The sequence below is a fragment of the Jatropha curcas genome, chromosome 11 (genome assembly GCF_041381405.1).
Source record: "Jatropha curcas cultivar XTBG-Jc1 chromosome 11, XTBG_Jcur_1.0, whole genome shotgun sequence".
Taxonomy (NCBI): domain Eukaryota; kingdom Viridiplantae; phylum Streptophyta; class Magnoliopsida; order Malpighiales; family Euphorbiaceae; genus Jatropha; species Jatropha curcas.
This window is the reverse complement of record NC_143161.1, coordinates 6,754,367-6,774,544: the sequence shown is the minus strand read 5'-3', so window position 1 is coordinate 6,774,544 and position 20,178 is coordinate 6,754,367. Positions and strand designations below refer to the sequence as shown.

Here is a 20,178-nt window from a genome sequence, read left to right as displayed (position 1 = left end):
TCATTTCCTAATCTAAAATATTAGAAATTTGAATTAATAATTATAATATTAATACCTTCCTTTGGAGATTCATAGTTAACAATATTAATTAATTAAGACCCAACTCTTTCCTTTTAGAATCTTGACCTACCAAAAAATACTTTAAAAAATTTCATGTTATTATAAAATAAGTTATCTGAGTAGGATTATAGTTGTATTATCAATTTCATCTAAACAAGTGTTCTACATAACATACGGTGACTTTTTCCTTTAATTAATAAATTTTACCGATCAGTAAAAAATAAAAAAAATTACAGTAAGATTCATGTGGTTTGTAAAATGCAACTAGTCTGTCTCTATCATTTTTAAAATAGTTTAAAACATCTTTATATTTTATTTCCATTAAACTATAAGGTTATTCCGTCTAATTTTTACATTTTTCCGTTAAGTACCTTATGAAATGATGAAAATATCTATTTTATTGTTAAAAACACAATGACGAACTAGTTATATTTTTCAAACTATAAAACTGTATTGTAATATTTTTGGTAAAATATTTTAATATTTGTCTTTTGACCTCTGTGTTTTCTTGTTGATTTAACGAAAAATATGAAAAAAAGTATAGAAGGACCTAGTAGTGTAATGGAAGTAAAACATAGAGACAAATTGTTATATTTTAAAAAAGACAGAGAATGACTAATTGTATTTCGCAAACCACATGGATCGTACTATAATTTTCCCTAAAAGAATTATAAATGAATTAATATTAATTTACAATCCCATTAAAGACATAATTCTCATATTAATATTAAAATAATTTTGTTTCGCAATCAAACTCAGAAGGATAGAACAATTCACTTATATATTTTATCTATGAATTACCAATTTATTATTATTATTTTTTTAAAGCAATACTTTTCATGTTTAAAAAAAGATAAATCATCTTTACATTTTGCTTTGCATATTTAGATGCACCATAGGGAATCAGTTTTGTCCACTTGTCAAGCTGCCAACAGCCAACAGAAACAAAATATTAATTGGAGGACCTTCACTTGTCACATAAGTATAATAATGTGTACAAGAAGATTGAAACCACATAATAACATTTAATAATCCCTATCATTTCTTAATTAATATTTTTGGTAAGACACCTTGGAAGAGGCATTGTGCTAGGATCACAATTAAATTCAATATAAAATTTAATTAAAAAAAAGAAAAATATTCCTATTTAGTAACCCTATTAGATGTTGCCAAGTGTTCATTAATTATAATATAGTCTAATTAGTCAATTAAAATAAAGTGATGCAATACCCTTGATAGCTCAGTCCATTTTGCTTGGAATCCTCACTCTCTTGACTTGGGATATTTGTCAATTTCACCTTGAAAGATGTTTAGTGGGCAGAAAGAAAGGCAGCCATTAATTAATATATCTTTGATAATAATAATAAAATAAATAAATAAATAAGTGGGAGTAGCTTACAAAGACAATACACAACATAGTAATGGAGCTAATTCTTTTTACAAGAACAATGTTTTGAGATGTGACAGTTTAATGTTTCTTTATTGTCTCTTGTAATAGAAAGTTTTATTTTATAGTTAAAATACTCTAAATGAGGGGCTCCATGTTTAATTAAATCCAAACATGATGCTTATGCTTAATTATGTAAAAAGGTCTTTTGAAATTATATTTATATATGTTAGCAATAATCAATTTATTTTATAATATTACATTAGTTTTTAGGTTGTTATTCATTCAAGTCTTACTTATATTTTGGTGTCTTCAATTGATGTGGTAAGTAGTTTTGATGCTCATAAATGTGAGAACACAAATTTAATTTTTAAAAATTGCACTCGCCGAAGAAATGTTCTAAATATACTAATTATGTATAATTAATTTAGATATTTAATTGCAAATTTTTCTATTCAAATATAAAAAATAATACACCTTCATCCTATATTGTTGCACAGTTTAACAAAACACGCATATGAGTCAATAATTTTTTTTTTATCCCTAACTCATTCAGATATTAATAAAAGTTATTCATTTATTGAACAATCATAAATGTTATTATGGAAAAAATAATTATTTATATATCTAAATTTAAAAACATTGTAAGCATTTTAGGACATTTAAAAAGTGAATAATAAGGAAACAAAATGAAACGGAGGGAGTAAAAATTAAGAAGTTTAAAAACCACAAATATAATTAACTTTACATTTCACCACCAAAATTAAAAAATTCTGCTTCGGGGTCTCCAATTTTAACTCCTAATTTCACTTATGGTGGCCCATATGAAGGATCCAATATTTTCTTCTTCCTTTGTCTTTGTTCCTAGGAAACATAAATTCACAATTTCAAACAATAAATAATAAATGTGGCTTTGGGTTTATCATTCTTGCATAAAAACTTATACTTTTGCATATTTTTGGTTGTTTGCTATGCATAAATTTAAAATTATAAATTTTATTGATTTTCAAGTTGAGAAATTTAAATTGAAAATTTAAATTGTGTTCAAAAATACTATTTGTGTTGTATTAGTTGTCAGTTGTTATTTATATAGCCGTTTAAGTTAGAAATATTTGGTAAAAAATTAGCTATTTAATTTAAAATGATAAAAAAGTATATTAATTATTTAATTAGCTAAATTCGCAGAAAAAACAATGGATATACTTGTTTAAAAATTTTAGTTAAAAGTTAAACACTAAATGATAAAAGCTAATTGTTATAGTGTTAACGTTTCATGAAAAGTTTCATCGACCTCTAAAATTTTAATATAATCAAAACATTAAAAGTTAGTTTAAAAGCTACGAATAAGATCTTAATCGAATTGAAGTAAACCATTATTTAAATGATTCTCTATTGAATCGGTTGGTTCAGTCTGATTTTTAAAAATGATATCTTACAATATATAATGGGAGAAATTAGGATTATAAGCAAATTACTGTTTCTTACATTAATTTTGAATTGCCATGAAACAAATGGAGCTAATATATTGTTTCTTCTTCTTTTTCTTGTTATAGTTTATGACAAAAGTAGAAAGTTACAAAGAGAACAAACCACAAATAGCTTAACCTCTTTCATGGGTTGTTGGTATTGGCATGAAATTAGAATAGGTAGAAGAAATATAAGAATTGTCCAAATATATAAATGGATCCATCCTTGTTGGATGAAACAATTGGTTGTATAATGAAAGAAAGTATATACTAAAATTTAGCTATATCATAATGATGCTTCTAGGCAGCTTCCTAGAAACTTCAAATGGGGACTCCTAAATTTTTGTTTTTGGTGTTTGAAGCTCAGACAATGGAAATTCCCAAAGCATATCCTCTTATTAATCATCCTCAAAATTGAAAAAAAAAAAGAAATTGCATTTACTTTCAAATCAGACTCTTTATTCTTTTTAGATAAGTACTAGAATATGGGGTTTTTCCACTTCTTTGGAAATTTAAATTTATAAAAAATATTTAAATTTCATCAATTTGAATAACGTTACAGAATATTTCATCATGGTCATTAATCAAAGTATGACTTAAAAATTAAATAGAGATTCAACAACAATGATACTAAGTAAATATATATAGTATTTTTTATTTTTTGTAAAATCATCTTGGAAATTTCATATAGTTAGTTAAGCTGATTTGTTAAATTTCTCACACAAAGTCCCAAAGTAACCTCCATTAAACAATTGGAGGGTTTGGGACTTCTTGTCCTTTTATGCAACTCTCCAAGTCCTAACTGTCGTCTCCTAAATTTGTCAGAGCTTATTTTGTTTTCTTACATTATGGTATTATTTTTCTCACTCCAGGACGTTTTTCTGTCGGACCCACTATAGTTATAACATGGTAAAAAAAAAAGAGAGAGAGAGAGAGAGAGAGGTAAATAAAAAAAAATCTCAATGCTTGGGTGAAAAATATTCTCAATAATCGTGCTCCTTTTTTTTTTTTTCCCCCTTCAATGATGGAAACAAGCCCATAATATTGGGGGCCCAAAAAGGTACTTTGTTAAAACTTAAATTCACATTGTCACTACAATCGAATTAGAACCCTTAAACTTAATGGCCTCAACTAGGCCCAAATACAATTGAGAATTTTGGGCTTAAAGTCCAACACTTTATCAAACCCAATAAGGTTTAGAAGCTCACTGATGTTACTGTTGAAGCCTCTTCTCTTTTCTGTCATTCTTCTGTTTGCCTTTTCGGTCAAAATCTGTTTCTCTCTCTCTCTACTCATGAAAATATATTTATTGACTTATTATTTGCAATTATTGTTCTTTTCTCCTTTTGAACTTCATCTTCATCGTTAGGGATCCTAAATTTGTCCTTCAGATTGTTTAGATGAACTAAAGCCCTAATCATCCAAAATCTTAGATTCACTCTGGTTCTAGGTATTAAGCTGAGCTAGCAACATGGATTTGGCTTCTCGTTACAAGGTGATCGTTTCTCTTTCTCTTTCTGGTTTTGGTTCTCAATGTTAGTTGATTTATGCAACTTGATATATTAATCGCTTCTGGAATCGGATTTCATTGTATATAGTTAAGAATCACTACTCGATTAGGTTATGGTGTATAGTGCTGTTTGTCCTTTTGTTTTTAGATTGTGATCTAATGCGCATTTTGATATGATAAGTTTATCTTAAATTTTGATGATTTTCTTGTAAAGTTTTCCCATCTGTATATGATTCAATTCTACCAGTGTTTTGCATTTACGTTTGTGGGTCTAATTCGCAAATTGATGGTGGCAGGGGATGGTTGGGCTTGTTTTTGGCAATGAGACTTCTGCTTCAAATGAAGATAGGTATTTATTGCTTTTTATTTCTTAGTGTAATTTTTGAGTTTAAAGAATGTATATTTGGTGTCTCGTTGAGAACTGGCTGCATATTATTGGAAGTTATGGCAGTTAGAATTCAAAATTTTGGTTCATTAAAAATTTAATTTCAAAATTTTTTTTGAGTCAAGAAGAAATGAAAGTTGTAACTTCTATGATGGCTGTGCTGTCTCACTTAATCTCACTTTCAATTAAAAAGTTAAGGTTCTGGCTACGAGTTTGTTAGGAATTTTTCATCTTGCTAATTTTGTTAAAATGTAAATCGTTTGCTACATCTAAGATATATTAATGATTCTATCGTCTCAACTCAATTAATTACCACTTCACATCTAGTTGGCATTAGCTATATGGACCCGCTTACTCTTATTGCTTAAAAATGATAAATTGATATTATTTAGTTGTTTCATAAGAAGCCTTTTGTTGTTCTCATTCGCTGTTCCTTAGGCTTGTATTTGTCTCATGTTTGGTAAACTGAATTTTGCATTTGCTCCATTCATTTTTATTAGTAGTACTTTTGGAAGTAATCTTCTTACGGTTTGTGTCAATAGCTATGTTGAAAGGTTGCTCGACAGAATAAGCAATGGTGTTCTGCCTGAGGACAGGAGGAATTCCATGGCTGAGCTTCAGTCTGTGGTGGCAGAGAGTCGTGCTGCACAGCTGGCATTTGGAGCAATGGGTATGTGCTTCTTTTTATTTTTCCTAAAACTAAGCTTAATTCATTGATTAATTCTTTACTGCTTGATTCATTAACCCTTTTGCAGGATTTCCTGTACTTATGGGTGTCCTAAAGGAGGAAAGAGATGATGTCGAAATGGTATCCGATTTTTTTCTTTTTCATGCTTTCTAATTTTCTGTCTTTATCCCCCATTTTAAGTTTGATGCTGCCTGGTTAATGATATGTTTTCCAGAATTATTAATTTGTATGAAGGCTAGGTCTCACAGACTTGTAAATCTTAACAATCTCTGTTTTTTTATTTTCCTTTTTGGAAGTTTTAATTTTGTGGTCTGCATATATGGTTGGTCCCTTTTCATCTTCTACTCATGTTGTCAGATTTTGTTTTCTTAATGAAGCCTTCACCCCACTCCATTACGTACTGTACTTGGTGCAGATTCGAGGTGCCCTAGAAACTCTTGTCAGTGCTCTGACACCTATTGATCATGCAAAAGGGCTAAAGAATGAGGTTCAACCAGCTTTAATGAATACTGATTTGCTCTCCCGCGAGTCAGAAAATATATCACTTCTTCTAAGTTTGTTGGTGAGAGTTCTGTGTCCATAGATGAAAAGTTTATATTTATTCAGATTTTTATGCCGCTAGCAAGATAATATTTTTACTATTGTTTCATTTTGGCAATTTGGCAGTCAGAAGAGGATTTCTATGTACGATATTATACTCTTCAAATTTTGACAGCCCTTCTCACGAATTCTCCAAATAGGTATGAATTTATAACAATATTTCCTTCTGTACCTAGAATTTTTTTTTTTTTTTTGGATTTTGTCAGTTATGCTGCATATTTTTCCCCTGAGTTCCTTCTCAGGTTACAGGAAGCCATTTTAACTATTCCTCGTGGTATAACTCGGCTAATGGATATGCTTATGGATCGAGAGGTACAAAAGCTTTTCACAAAATGAAAATTCTTTTTCTAAAAAATCATAGCTTTAATGGAGGATTTCTTCTCAGAGCACAACTTGTTGAGAGCATCTAAGTTTTTGCACTAGAATTTCTGCTGTTAGTCTTATGCTTTTACATATGAATATTTTTGCCTGTTGGAAAACTATAGAACTTGTGTTTTATGAAACCTTAAATGAAATTAGTATTCAGTAATCTGTTTCAATAACTCATTATTTGAGTTAAACCATTTTTCTTATATTCCAGTAAATTATTCATGGATTTTGTAGGTCATACGAAATGAGGCGTTGCTGCTTCTTACTTACTTGACAAGAGAGGCAGAGGTGAGTTTCTTATCATCATCCCCTGTGTCTTTGTTCTGCCATCTCTTTCGTTCTTTTTCTTTTTCTTTGTCTTCTTTTTTTTTTTTTTTCTTCAATGCTGGTGCTGTATGCATAATATTCTTACTGATTTAGTCAAAAATCTTAGGAGATTCAAAAAATAGTGGTCTTTGAAGGTGCATTTGAGAAAATTTTTAGCATTATCAAAGAGGAAGGAGGATCAGAAGGTGGTGTTGTTGTTCAGGTGATTTATTTCCACTTAATTTTACGATGTCGACATATGAATTTGTTTAATTGTTTGTTGCTATTGCCCCTGTGAGTAGGCTCCTTAACCATTTATATGCTTGGTGGATGTTTTTGCACAACACAATTGCAATATTTAAATGCTTTTTTGTGTGCAATATGTAGATTCTTGATTCAAATTGTCATCAAATTCTTGGTAATGTAATTGATTGCTAGGGCAGATTTAATTTTTACAATCTGAATCCCGAAGTTAATTGTTGAGCATGCAAGTCAGAACCATGAACTTGCTTTGACTTCACGGGTATATCCTATCAACTGCTTTGGTAAAAAAAATGGACTGAAGAGAACTTACATTTGCTTAATACTATTTTACAAATTTCAAAAACTTTCTTCAAGAGATGATGATGAGAATTGGTGAGAATCCTTGTGATTGATTTTTCCTTGATGGGGCACAAAAATTGGCATCCAACTTTCTTTTTATGTTTCCTAACAAGGATCACTGGCAGAAATTTTCAGAATTGTCGTTAAATTGTTTGTTTGAATGTCTTATTGTGACTATTTCCCTTTCCTCGATCTATTATACAAGAAGGGGACTTTTTCTAAAGTGTCTGTTGTTGAAAAGGCTCTTTGTTGTTCCTGAAGTCAAATTTGATGTATACTTTCATGCAGTGGACAAGTATGTGAATAATCTATTAACTTAACCTCTTATTTCTTACTGTCCAGGATTGTCTCGAATTATTGAATAATCTTCTCCGTAGCAATGTATCTAATCAGGTCTGAAACCTCTGAATTTTGTTGGTTAAACCACTTTTATATCCTGATGTTAATTTGAAATTCTCTCGTTTAGATACTACTGAGGGAGACAATAGGCTTTGATGCTATAATATCAATCTTGAAGCTACGAGGGAGTGCTTACAGTTTTACCCAACAGAAGGTTTGATACACAAATGTTCACAACTGTTTCCATCAATGGACTTTATTGATTGCTGTAGGTATATTTAAGCATTACCACATGTCTTACTGATGAATTTTTTTTGTTCCTATAACAAACACCATGCCAGTAGACAATTAATCTACTCAGCGCATTGGAAACCATTAATTTGTTGATAATGGGAGGTTCAGAGGCTGATCCTGGGAAAGAAACAAACAAGCTGAGCAATAAAACAGTCCTGGTTCAGGTTTGTTACTAGATTATATCAGCTTTAATTGGCACCTACTATTCTAAATTCAACGGTGATTTTTATCCAAAAATTTTGTTGGACTTCTGCAGAAAAAGGTATTGGATTATCTTCTGATGTTGGGTGTTGAAAGCCAATGGGCTCCAGTTGCTGTACGTTGTGTGGTGAGGTTCTGAACCTTCTTAATTGTTTTTGGCATCATAGAAGACAACAACTTTAGCCATGACATCTACAGAAGACTTGAAGAGTTCTTGAACTGATAGGATGTTTCAGATGATGTGCATCCTATGGGAATGAACTTTCTTATTTTACCAGTCACTTGGCAGTCTTATGCTTAGTATTTGTATATTTTTTTTCCTGTTCAATCAAATTAATAGGTTATGGACAATGTTAAGGTCTATTCATATAGTTTAATTACATTATAGGCATTGCGATGTATTGGTGATTTGATTGCTGGACATCCCAAGAATCTTGATGCCCTTGCAACCAAAGTCCTTGGTGAAGAGCCACAAGTAGAACCTGCTTTGAATTCCATTCTTCGAATCATATTGCGGACATCCAGTATGCAAGAGTTTTTGGCTGCAGACCATGTTTTTAAGAGTTTTTGTGAGGTTAATTTCATGTATTTTTGCTTTAAACTCGTAATTTACTATGCTGTTATAACTATTGAATGTTCTAAATCTATTAGTTTTGTAATATATATGTAATCCATAATTTACTTATCTTACTTTATAATTCTTTTTATTGATTGACTGTCTCAAAACTCTAATTTAGACACTCTTCATTTCCCCAGAGAAATCCTGATGGTCAAACAATGTTGGCATCTACATTAATTCCTCAACCGTATTCAATGACTCGTGCTCCTATTGAGGAGGATGTGAACATGTCTTTTGGAAGGTTGCTGTGTTTCACTTGCATTTAATAATTGTTTCTTTTAATTTATTAGTCTGTTTTGAACTGCCTATAAGCAGGTTTTCTTGCCATAATTCAATCTTACACGTTTTTTATGATTAATCTATTGTCTTGATTGAATTTTTTATTGATAATATCATGAAATTATTTGTATGGCAGCATGCTGTTACATGGTCTTACCCTGGGTGAAAGTGATGGGGATCTTGAGGTAACTCTCTAGTATGTCATAATGACACTTGGAAAACAAATTCTTGAAATAGTTGAATTATTTCCTAAAAAATCAAATTGACCTCTCAACATTGACGTATGCTGAATAGAATGTGAGATCTACTGCTTTGTGTTTCTCACTTGACAATCTGGCTAATAGTTTGAAGTTCAGACTTGTAGCAGGGCTGCTAGTGTACTTTCTCATGTACTCAAGGACAACATACAGTGCAAGGAAAGGGTATGCTATCTCCCTTTCTCTTTGTGTTTGTAGATAAGTGTGGGATAGCAAGATACTAATTGTGGGGAAAAGAAATAGTATAGGAGGTTACATGCAATTCTATGTCTAGCTATGCATTAAGTTGTACTAACTTTCAGATTTCATCCCTGTTTTCATCATTTTGATGCATATTATTTTATTCTTTTGAAACAAATACTTGAACCCCTTAAGTTGGTACTGCTTTACTTATTTCTTTTTATGCTCCAGATATTTATTTTACTATCCACCATCTTCAGTGTTAGCTAATGAAAGTACAAATATTTTTCCATGGGTATGTCGATGCATAATTTGTATGTCATGATTATATTTTTAATTTCTTACAAATGTCATTTGTTTCAAGAGGCTGTTAAAAGGACGAACCAAGGGCTGAAAATCCTTTTCAAAAACACAATAGACATAGCATTAATTGAATTATTGCTTATTCTTGCAACAAATTTGTCTATCAATTAGTAATTATTGTTTTTTTAGGTATGAGACTGAGTTGTCGAACAATTTTATCTGCACATAAAGGGATAATCTGCAAATTGGGACATGAACACCAGAGGGATAATGACTACTGTCTGTACTAATTCATTTTTTCATAACCACCAAAAAAAGAGGGGAGAATTAAAGGACTTAAATCTCTCGGTTTTGAGCATTTGCAAGGAAATACCTCATTTATTCTATTTCTTTTCAAGTCTCTAATTTAGAAGTACGTTTGCAGGTTCTTCGAATTGAACTTGAGTCGCCCACACCATCCTTGGGAGCCCCTGAGCCACTAATGCACCGCATGGTGAAATACTTGGCTCTTGCCTCCAACATGAAAAACAAAGATGGAAAATCAAATACAAAAGGGAATTTGTATGTTCAACCGATTATTTTGAAATTGCTGGTCACTTGGCTGGCTGACTGCTCCGGTGCAGTTCAGTGCTTCTTGGATTCACGTCCCCACCTAACATATTTGCTTGAGTTGGTGCTAAATCCGTCTGCAACTGCATGCACAAGAGGTTTGACAGCTATTCTTTTGGGAGAGTGTGTTATTTACAACAAGTCTAGTGAAAGTGGAAAGGATGCTTTTACTGTAGTTGATGCCTTAAGTCAGAAAGTTGGTCTCACAGCATATTTTCTTAAGTTTGATGAAATGATGAAAAGCTTCCATTTCTCCTCTGCAAAGCCAGCAGAGCCACATAAACCATTGACAAGATCTGCTGCTGCTAGCATGGCAGAGATTGAAGATGTTGATGAGCTGGATTCCTCTGAACAGAAGAATGACGATCATCCCATTCTCTCTTCAATATATGATAGTTATTTTGTCAACTTTGTCAAGAGGTTGGAGGCAGATATCAGAGAAACTATTGTTGATGTATACAGCCGTCCAAAAAGTGAGGTGGCAGTTGTGCCTGCTGAATTGGAGCAGAAGAGCGAAGAAAGTGATAAAGAGTACATCAAGCGGCTTAAATCATTTATTGAGAAGCAATGCTCTGAGATACAGGTGCCTTTTTGTCTAAAATCTGTGTCACTGTGTATGCATGCATGTCTTAAAATAATTTATGAATACCACTTGTTCTTCTAGGCATGAAAGAATACCAAGTTCTGTTCTCCAATTTCCAATTTTGACACAACTTGGAACCAAGTCTTATTATCCCATAGTGGGATGATATGGACACATAAAACTCTTAGAAACATCAGTTGACAGGAAATAATTCAGACCTTTTAATGCTATATGCTGTATCATGAACTAAATATGAAACTAGTAAAGCTTGTGAAGAAATCCAAAAGGAATGAAAACTACCAACTGGGATGATAATATAGCATATTCCATAATAAGGAAAGTGGTTAAGTAGGAAAAAAACAGAAGAAAAAAGAAGGCGCCAAAATAAATGTATGGGTAGCCTCAGTGTGCTGTATCTGCTGTCTTTCTGTTGGCTTTTAGAATTGATCTTCCTCTTACATAAGCCAGAACCTGTTTTTTCCAGAATCCCATTTGTTAGGTAGTCATTTATTATGCTCTCTTATCATTCTTATTTTTCTCAGTGTAGTGACGTGAGGACATGAGGCAAGTGAAAACTGACTTGCATTGTAATTGCTGGTTGTCTTAGATGTCATTCTTTGTTCTCTTTTTATTTTTTTTTATTTTTTATGTGTTTTTTTTTCGGATGGGGGGTGGGGGTGGGGGTGGGGGTGGTTATGGAGTGGCTCGAGACGGGCTACCTATAACAACTTTTGCAGGAAGAAATTTAATCCTCAAGAAAACATATTAATTTGACGGTTTGTAATTTTCTTGGACTCAGAATCTCCTTGGTCGGAATGCAACTTTGGCTGAGGACCTGGCCAAGATAGGTGGGAGTGGCTCTTTGGAAGCTGAACAAAGGGCTAGTGGGGGCTCTGAAAGAGTTCAAGCAGAGACTCTCCGGAGAGATCTTCAGGAAGCATCTCAACGAATAGAGATGCTAAAGGTAGAAAAGGCCAAAATTGAATCTGAGGCATCCATGTATCAGAATTTAGCTGGGAAGATGGAATCTGATCTGAAGAGCTTGTCTGACGCTTACAACAGCCTGGAACAAGCCAACTTCCTTCTAGAAAAGGAGGTGAAAGCTTTGAAGAGCGGTGGGGCCGCAGCAAGTCCAGATATCGAGGCAGTAAGGGCAGAAGCTAGAGAAGAAGCTCAGAAAGAGAGCGAGGGGGAACTGAATGATTTGCTAGTCTGCCTAGGGCAAGAACAGAGTAAGGTGGAAAAGCTGAGTGCAAGGTTGTTGGAGCTAGGGGAAGATGTAGATAAGCTGCTTGAAGGTATTGGAGATGACATGGGGCTGCCTGATGATGGTGAAGACGAGGAAGATTGACAAGACACTCATAATGGTAATGTTTGAAATCCTGCTTTGTACATTTCTGGGTGAATTGTACAGATTACTAAGTTATTGTCTGCAATAGACGTTCTCATACAATTGGATTCGATTTGCTGTTGCTTTAAGACCTGCTTGTCCTGTTGCCATTTTGTTGTCTTTATTGTGGCATAACTTGGTGGTGCATTTGTTTGGAAGACAATAAACGAACCTGAACATGATTTTTTTTTTTTTTTTTTTAAGCAAATGGAGAGAGCTTTCGGACCTGGGTCTATTATAAGGCTATAAATATGCTTATCAGACTATACTTGGGAGTGACCGACATGAATATTGAATTCAAATTTATTGACCATTTCTTAAAAAAGGATAATAAGACAGCAAATTTCCAAGTTCTATTTGAGTGCGTATATATATATTTTTTTAAAAAAATTAAATCTATGATTTTAATTTTTTTTTACATAATTAACAAATATAAATAAAATGGAGGCGGAAAACAAGAAAATTAATTCAACAATTTTCCACCGTAATCGTTGCTTTTCAAATCAAATAGTGTCCCCAAACCTAAGTGAGAGTGAAAGAAAAACTTTTATTTATTTATTTTTTTGATTACAGTGAAAGAAAAACTCTGAAGTAACAACCTTAATATTTCAATTATATTAATTTAAAAAGAAATGAAGTTCAATTTGCCTCCAAACTTGAAAGTAATATATAATTTATTTAAAAATTAAATTTTTTTACAATTTAATCCTTAAACTTACATTACAAGATTAAAAAGCTCATTTAAAAAAAAAATTCCAATTTTTATCACAATCAAAATTCTGATTTAAATCAAATATAATAAAAAATTAATGAAATATTTGATTTAGATCAAATATAATTAAGAATAATAATAAATATTTTTGAAACCAAATATTGAATATAATCAAATATACTTAGAATTTTATAATTTTTAAATGAAATATTTTGTTTAATTACACTGTAATTTTTTATAATTATTTTATTTTCTAAAATAATTTTTTTTTCTATATTTAAACTTTTTATATCAATTAAAAATATTTAAAAAATAGACTTTTTGCTCTTTTCATACAAATTCAGGGCTAATTTATAAAAAGAATTGATTTTTAGTTAAATTGTATACTGTTATAAGTTCATGGGGCAATGTGAGTTTTTATTCCATTTAAAAATAATAAAGTAACATTCTCAAACAATTTTAATATTCTCTTGTTCACTTGGCCACATCTTTTTTTTTTTTTAAATTAATAAAATGATTAAAAAAATTTATTTTTTTTTAAAAATTATATCCTAAAATTATTAAATTGTCCGATCTTACAATTAAAAACTCTCCATTAGTATACCTAATAATTGTGAAAAAAATTAAAAAATTTATTAATATATTCTCGAATTCTTAAATAATCACTTAAAATGGAATATAATAAAATATCATTTTATGGCTCCTAGAGTAGAAGAGAGAGAGAGTATAATTTTAGGTAAAATATATTTGAGTTTTTAAATTATATTTTAATTAATATTTTCGTCTTTTTATTTTTTAAAAAATTACTACAACGTTCTAATATTAAATTCATTATTAGCTCTTTTCGTTTATAAACAAAGGGCAAATTTCGTTCAAAAAGTGTTTTAGTTTTGGTATGTGATAATGGACAGCAAGACTCGATAATGATATTAATTATGATATAATTTAATGACCAAATATACTTCAATCTATATTTTTACCATAGTAACAAAAAAATAAAAATAACCATAAATGATTTTCACCATAAATTCCTAATAATAGCAACAAAAAAATAAATAATACTATGATGATTGGATGCTGACAAGACTAGATAACAGCCATCTCAGCTGTACTATCTCACCAAAATCTTCCATTTTGACCTTTACCCAACCGGATTACGCTTCCAACAACAACAATCTCTCGCTGTTACGGCGTCCACATCTCGTTTCGTCTTTGCACAGTCTACTACATACACACGAAAAAGCGAGTTTCACATTGCAGACATCGAGCATGGGTGACAAATCGACGACGATAGAGCACAGAGCATACGCTCGAGTTGGTCTTTTAGGGAATCCAAGCGACGTTTATTATGGCCGTACGATCTCTTTCAGTCTCGGCAACTTCTGGGCCACCGTTCGATTACAACCGTCCGATGATCTCGTTATCAATCCTCATCCCAAACATGATCTCGTCCAATTCTCTTCCCTCGATCATCTGGTAGGTATTTTTATTGCGATTCGATTTTTTTCGATCGAGTTAATAATGATCGAATTTTCTTTTAGGTGAATCGGTTGCAGAGCGAAGGGTACTATGGAGGAGTGCGATTGCTTATGGCAATTTGTAGAGTCTTTTACAAGCATTGTAAAGAGAACGGAATTGATCTTCATAGCAGAAATTTTACTCTTTCTTATGATACAAATATCCCTCGCCAGGTAAGTTTTTTTCATTCTATGTGTAACTTGGAATTAGAAGATTCATGTGGAACCTGTATCTGGTACTAGTAAAAGCTCGACTACTTTGAAGATGAAGGAATATACTGTTATATAAAGAAATAGAATATTCTTTACCATTCATAAAATTTATGCTACATAAATTTAAAAAAATATTTAGTTGCATATAATAATTAAATTTTTACATATTTAGAAACTTAAGTATACAAAAATAATTTCAGGTTGTAAATTCACAATTATAATTTGAACTAAAGTTAGGAATAGATATTCCAGGAAATAGTTATTCTATTCTATGTTATTTTTTATTCGTTGATCCAAATGAGGGCTAAGACCCAGTTATCATCTCTTTGTAGGAAATAAATTTATCTATAATAGGACGAGTTGAATTAGAAATTTTAAAGTATTTTAAAGTATAACAACTCAAGCAGTGTATTAATGATTTTAGTCCCTATATGTCAACAAAAAGTACAAGGCTTTAGGTAACGCAAGTGTTTGAAAAAATAATAATTCAAGGACTAAAATGCAAATAAATTTTAAAAAGTTTAGGAATCAAAGTGCAATTTAATTTAAAATAACAGTGTATGGTGAAAAGTATGTAATTTTATAATTGAAGAGTTGAAGCATTATTCATTAACACACTTTAGGGACTAAAGTTATTAATTTTGAAACAACAACAACAACCAAAATGAATATTAAGGAAGACCTTGTGGGTTTTTAGTAGTTAACTTTAATGTAAGTATAAAAAGTGTTATCTTTGCATACTTGTATCCATTTCTCTTTAACAAGCTTCACATTCACCACATATGGCTTAAAGCTATAATTTTGACATTTCAGACAGGGCTTTCAGGTTCCAGTGCCATTGTAACTGCAGCCTTGAGCTGCCTTCTTGATTTCTACAAAGTGCGGCATTTGATCAAAGTTGAAATCAGACCTAAACTTGTTCTTAGCGCAGAGCAAGAACTTGGAATTGTTGCTGGCCTTCAAGATCGAGTAGCACAGGTTTATGGAGGCCTCGTTTACATGGTGGGTATTGTTGATGCGGAGGTCTATAATCTATACATCAAATTTTTATTAATATGTTGGCTTATGCATATTATCAACTCTTTCTGCAGGATTTTTCTAAGGAAAATATGGATAAGTTGGGGCATGGCATCTATACACCCATGGATATTAGTCTTCTACCATCTCTTCATCTCATTTATGCTGAGAATCCAAGTGATTCTGGGAAGGTTAGCATTATGTATTGTCTTCTCCTTTCAAATATAAATTCTCTTGTATATTTACTTTTTAAAATTAATGACTAAATTTAAAATGTATTCTTATGCTAAAGAAACAACACAAGGAAACAAGATACTATATCATAAGCTGCACTTTGTGCATGAATCATTAAACCAACGAATGCTTATTAGTTGCTTGAATTTTGAATAGAAAGCATTTGCCACCATTCAACTTTCTTTCTTGAACTTTCAGTTAGATGTGCTTTTTAGGACTTAGAAAACGTGTTTGAACATAATGTGCTTCGAGCATATGGTATGAGATTCTGAATCTATATAAATAATGTTCAAAAAACTAATAATTATACAGCTTGGTTGACGACTGTCCTTAAGCATAGTTTCTCAATTTTTTTCTAAGTTATATAGGTTTTTCCAATTTTGAACTTTCCAATTTTTATGTACACAAGTGAGAGTGAAAGGTATCTTTCTCATTTGTGTTTTAGTTTTTTTTTTCCGGTGACCTCAAGTTTTGCCTCTGTTGGTCCAAAATGATGACATTTGTATGATGTCCTATTCCTCTTTTTTGAAAGCTGGTTCACTAGTTAATGAGTTATGACCCTTAATCATACATATTGGTTGGATAAGTAAGATTTTTTTGTACACGCTACTATGTATGAGCTTTTTGGCATGGTAGCTGTGAACCGCATTTGTAAAATCAGTTGTAATGCAGGTACATAGTACAGTTCGGCAACGATGGCTTGACGGTGACAAATTTATTATATCATCCATGTCAGAAGTTGCAAATATAGCATTAGAAGGACGAACAGCAATTCTTGAAAAGAATTATGCCAGACTCAAAGAGTTGATGAATCGTAATTTTGACCTTCGAAGGTATTTAATTCTGCATTTGACAAGTTTCGCTCCTTATTGTTGTAGTGCTTAGTGTTTCCAAATTCATATGACTAGGTTTCATTCGGATAATTAAGTTGAACTTTGGGAATGAAATGCATTTATTCCAGATTCTGGAAAAGAGCGATTCATCTGGACTCTGGAAATATCAGATAAAAATTGATCAGATGAGTCGTATACTTTTCTGTTTTAGAATATAGCTTATTCCTATTTCTTGATTTACTTAAAGCATGGGTTCCTGAGGCTGACAACACGTAGAATAGCCACATAATCTCATCAAAATAAGAAGAGAAATGAATAGCATATCATCACCAATTTTCGATGTTGCATTATTTTGCAATAAATGGCTATGCTTTCGCAGGATGATTCATAATGTTAAATTGTTGTTACCCTATCTTATATGGTAATACTGTACAGGAGTATGTTCGGGGATGATGTTCTCGGTGCTCTAAACATAGAAATGGTGGAAGTGGCTCGAAGAGTAGGAGCTGCTTCAAAATTTACGGGTAGTGGAGGAGCTGTTGTTGTATTCTGCCCTGATGGGCCTTCGCAAGTAAAGCTTCTGGAGGATGCTTGCCAGAAAGCTGGTTTTTCCATTCAACCTGTGCAAGTTGTTCCTTCTCGTCTTAATGAGGAAGATCTCAAGACCCTGTCTCAATAGGAAAATTTTGGAGTTTGTAGCTTTTAATAAAGTTTTTTGCTTTGAGGAGCTAACTGATGCTGGAACAGTCTTTATTTGACAAAAGTTTACACTAGAGAAGTACACATATTATTTTGATTTTTCAATGAAGATTTTACAAGAATTTAATTTAATCTCAATAATTACCATTCAAGTAATAGATTAAATACTCTTCAGGTTTCACTCAAGAACTGTAAATTATTTTCAGAAAATTGACAATTATATTATATGCAATGCAACTAATATTAAACCCCCCTTAATTCAACTAATATTGAAATTTCAAGGAATACAGTCAAGGAATAGTTAAAATTTTCCCATATTTAGCCTCAATTACACAAGATCAATCAGATAATATAGTTGAAAATATGAACAAACTATCTTTCAAATGTAGAAATCTACAACAAAGAAGATAACTTTAAAGTCTTATACAAGAATAGCGTCCTTTTTAATTAAACAGGACTTATACTTTTGCAGGACAAGCTTTACATATTTCCTTCCAGGAGTTAAGATAGTAACTACTAAAACCAAACTTAAACTTACTCATCACAAAGCGAAGCGATAAGCTTTCGAGGAGAAGACCAAACTGGGAGATCAATAAATGATTGTGCTAGCCACTCCTCTTGAGCGCTGCACATTGCTTCTGCTATATCACATAAGTATGATACATCACGGATTACTGCTTCTTGAGCCTCAGCCTGCAATTTTCAATTAACCAAATAGAGTCAAAACTATATTTCAGCCAAGAAAAAAACCCCCTTTATACGGGATTTACGGTCCAGTGAAGCCAATGTAAGATCAATTGTAGGACTCAAAGCAGAGTGATTGCAATTAAACAGGACGCAAGCTTTAGGCGGGAGGGCCATGGCCCTGGCAATTTTTTTTTTTTTCATTGAATTTCTAATTCAATTTTTACTAAATATTGTTCCATTCTTATATTCTGCTCCCCTCCAAATAGATGAGTTCTTAAAGCCCACATTTTATAGCCCCAGTTTTGAATCCTGCGTCCCTCCCTGCAATTAAACTCCTGAAGGAAATTATGCAATTTTTGTTCCCATTCTCTTCCTGAAAATACTGCACTTGCATTTTCTAAGCTGACATGTCCCTTTTGAATCTGAAATCCATTTATTTTGCAGAAAATAACTTGTCTCTGCAAAATATTTTTTAAGAAAAATAATTTTGATTCCCAATAATGAAAAACCACTTGGAATAATTTTGTGGAATTTGGAGAATGATGGGAAAAATTACATTTTTTTCAATTTATGAGACCAAAAATGTTTAGACTTACTAAAATCCCACACTTTCCCTGCCACACACCCAATCCACAGAAGCTGACATGTTCCTTCTGAATTATAAGCAGATTGCAAACAAGATTCAAACAGAATCTTAGTGTAAAATTGGATTTAAAAAATGGACAAATTCAATTTTTGTCGTTCTGGTTCAACAATTTAAGTGGAAGTTCAGTTAAAGGAGTTAGGCACAAAAAATCCAAATTCAAAGAATTAAAACCGACAATCAAATCTCAAACAACCAAATTACCTGCGAAAGGAGCTCATCGATTAATGACCCACAAGCATTTTCGGATCCCTCCATGGGCGTCAAACTTGATTCCAAAGACGAAGACGCCGTTTTGCCCACATCTTGCTGTCGTTTTTGCAATTCAAGTTGTTGATTCGCTTTCTCTTCCATTGCTTGCAATGTGCTCGACAAAAGTTCCCACTGGTCGAGTTCCTTCTGATACTGACTTTTTAATTTCAAGAGGGCATTTTTCTTTCGTTGTCTTCGGTGCCTCTCTTCGGCCTTGGGGTCCGTGAGAGAAGGTTGAACTGCGCCGGCGGCTGGGTCGAGGAGGCGCTGGCGCTTGAGAATCTTGTAAGTGAAGCCATCATCATCGTGGCGGAGTTCCCATTCCTCCCCCTCGCCGGCCCCCCAAGCTGTGGATGCTAAGTCCATGAACTTCGAACCGGGAAATTTTGAAGCGACCCTCCAAAATTCGAAAATGCCTACGACTGAAAAATTTTGAAATATTTAAAGAGTCGGCGACGGAGGCAGCGCCAATTCGGTAGATTTTATATTAAATTAAAATGACCGGATAAATAACTATTTAATCATTAAGTCATGTACTGTGATCCTAATACTAACAGATTAACAATTTCATCATATTTTTATTTTAAAAATATACTGATTTTTTTTTTGAACAAAAAGAAAATACTGATTAGTTCTTAAATTTTGATTTTGTTAGGTTATTTAATTTTCTCTTTCAAAAATTGTATACAGGATCAAAGCCTAAAAATAGCATTATATTAGCTCTTTTTTATAATATGGTTTTAAAATGTGAATTGATTTCCAAACAAAAATTTAGTATTATTAATTTAAAATATATATTCAATTGAATTTTATATAATTATATTTGGAACAAATTTTAAATCTCTTTTTTTTTATTTAAAATATAAAAAAATTAAATTTATAATTTTTCTTGCATTTAGATATTTTTTCTTAACAAAATAATTGAATAGTTTAATGATTATAT

At 32.0% G+C, this 20,178-nt stretch overlaps 3 protein-coding genes across 4 annotated transcripts; 2 read left to right on the top strand and 1 right to left on the bottom strand.

The window, feature by feature from the left end:
• The first annotated feature begins 4,160 nt into the window (after positions 1 to 4,160).
• GC6 (golgin Putative 6) lies at positions 4,161 to 12,517 on the top strand. Of its 2 annotated transcripts, none has more exons than XM_037638371.2 (19): positions 4,161 to 4,408; positions 4,720 to 4,772; positions 5,351 to 5,478; positions 5,564 to 5,616; positions 5,912 to 6,058; positions 6,163 to 6,236; positions 6,339 to 6,408; positions 6,700 to 6,753; positions 6,899 to 6,994; positions 7,717 to 7,767; positions 7,841 to 7,927; positions 8,058 to 8,171; positions 8,264 to 8,335; positions 8,597 to 8,782; positions 8,965 to 9,068; positions 9,243 to 9,291; positions 9,451 to 9,528; positions 10,271 to 11,038; positions 11,838 to 12,517. In XM_037638371.2, exons 1-19 carry the CDS (start codon positions 4,385 to 4,387, stop codon positions 12,387 to 12,389), a joined length of 2,760 nt encoding a protein of 919 aa, XP_037494299.1. In that variant the 5' UTR covers positions 4,161 to 4,384; the 3' UTR covers positions 12,390 to 12,517. The 2 variants fall into 2 exon arrangements, with proteins under 2 accessions (XP_037494299.1, XP_012071884.1); XM_012216494.4 differs by having other exon boundaries at positions 4,162 to 4,408; positions 9,463 to 9,528.
• Positions 12,518 to 14,233: 1,716 nt separating this feature from the next.
• Positions 14,234 to 17,785, top strand: LOC105633798 (GHMP kinase family protein). The gene is made up of 6 exons (XM_012216471.3): positions 14,234 to 14,616; positions 14,682 to 14,831; positions 15,684 to 15,872; positions 15,962 to 16,078; positions 16,794 to 16,954; positions 17,390 to 17,785. The coding sequence occupies exons 1-6, from the start codon at positions 14,410 to 14,412 to the stop codon at positions 17,631 to 17,633; spliced, it is 1,068 nt and encodes a 355-aa protein (XP_012071861.1). The 5' UTR covers positions 14,234 to 14,409; the 3' UTR covers positions 17,634 to 17,785.
• Positions 17,786 to 17,951: 166 nt separating this feature from the next.
• Positions 17,952 to 19,723, bottom strand: LOC105633789 (cryptic loci regulator). The gene is made up of 2 exons (XM_012216458.4): positions 19,188 to 19,723; positions 17,952 to 18,346 (listed from the first exon to the last, which is right to left on the bottom strand). Exons 1-2 carry the CDS (start codon positions 19,599 to 19,601, stop codon positions 18,188 to 18,190), a joined length of 573 nt encoding a protein of 190 aa, XP_012071848.1. The 5' UTR covers positions 19,602 to 19,723; the 3' UTR covers positions 17,952 to 18,187.
• Positions 19,724 to 20,178: the final 455 nt, after the last annotated feature.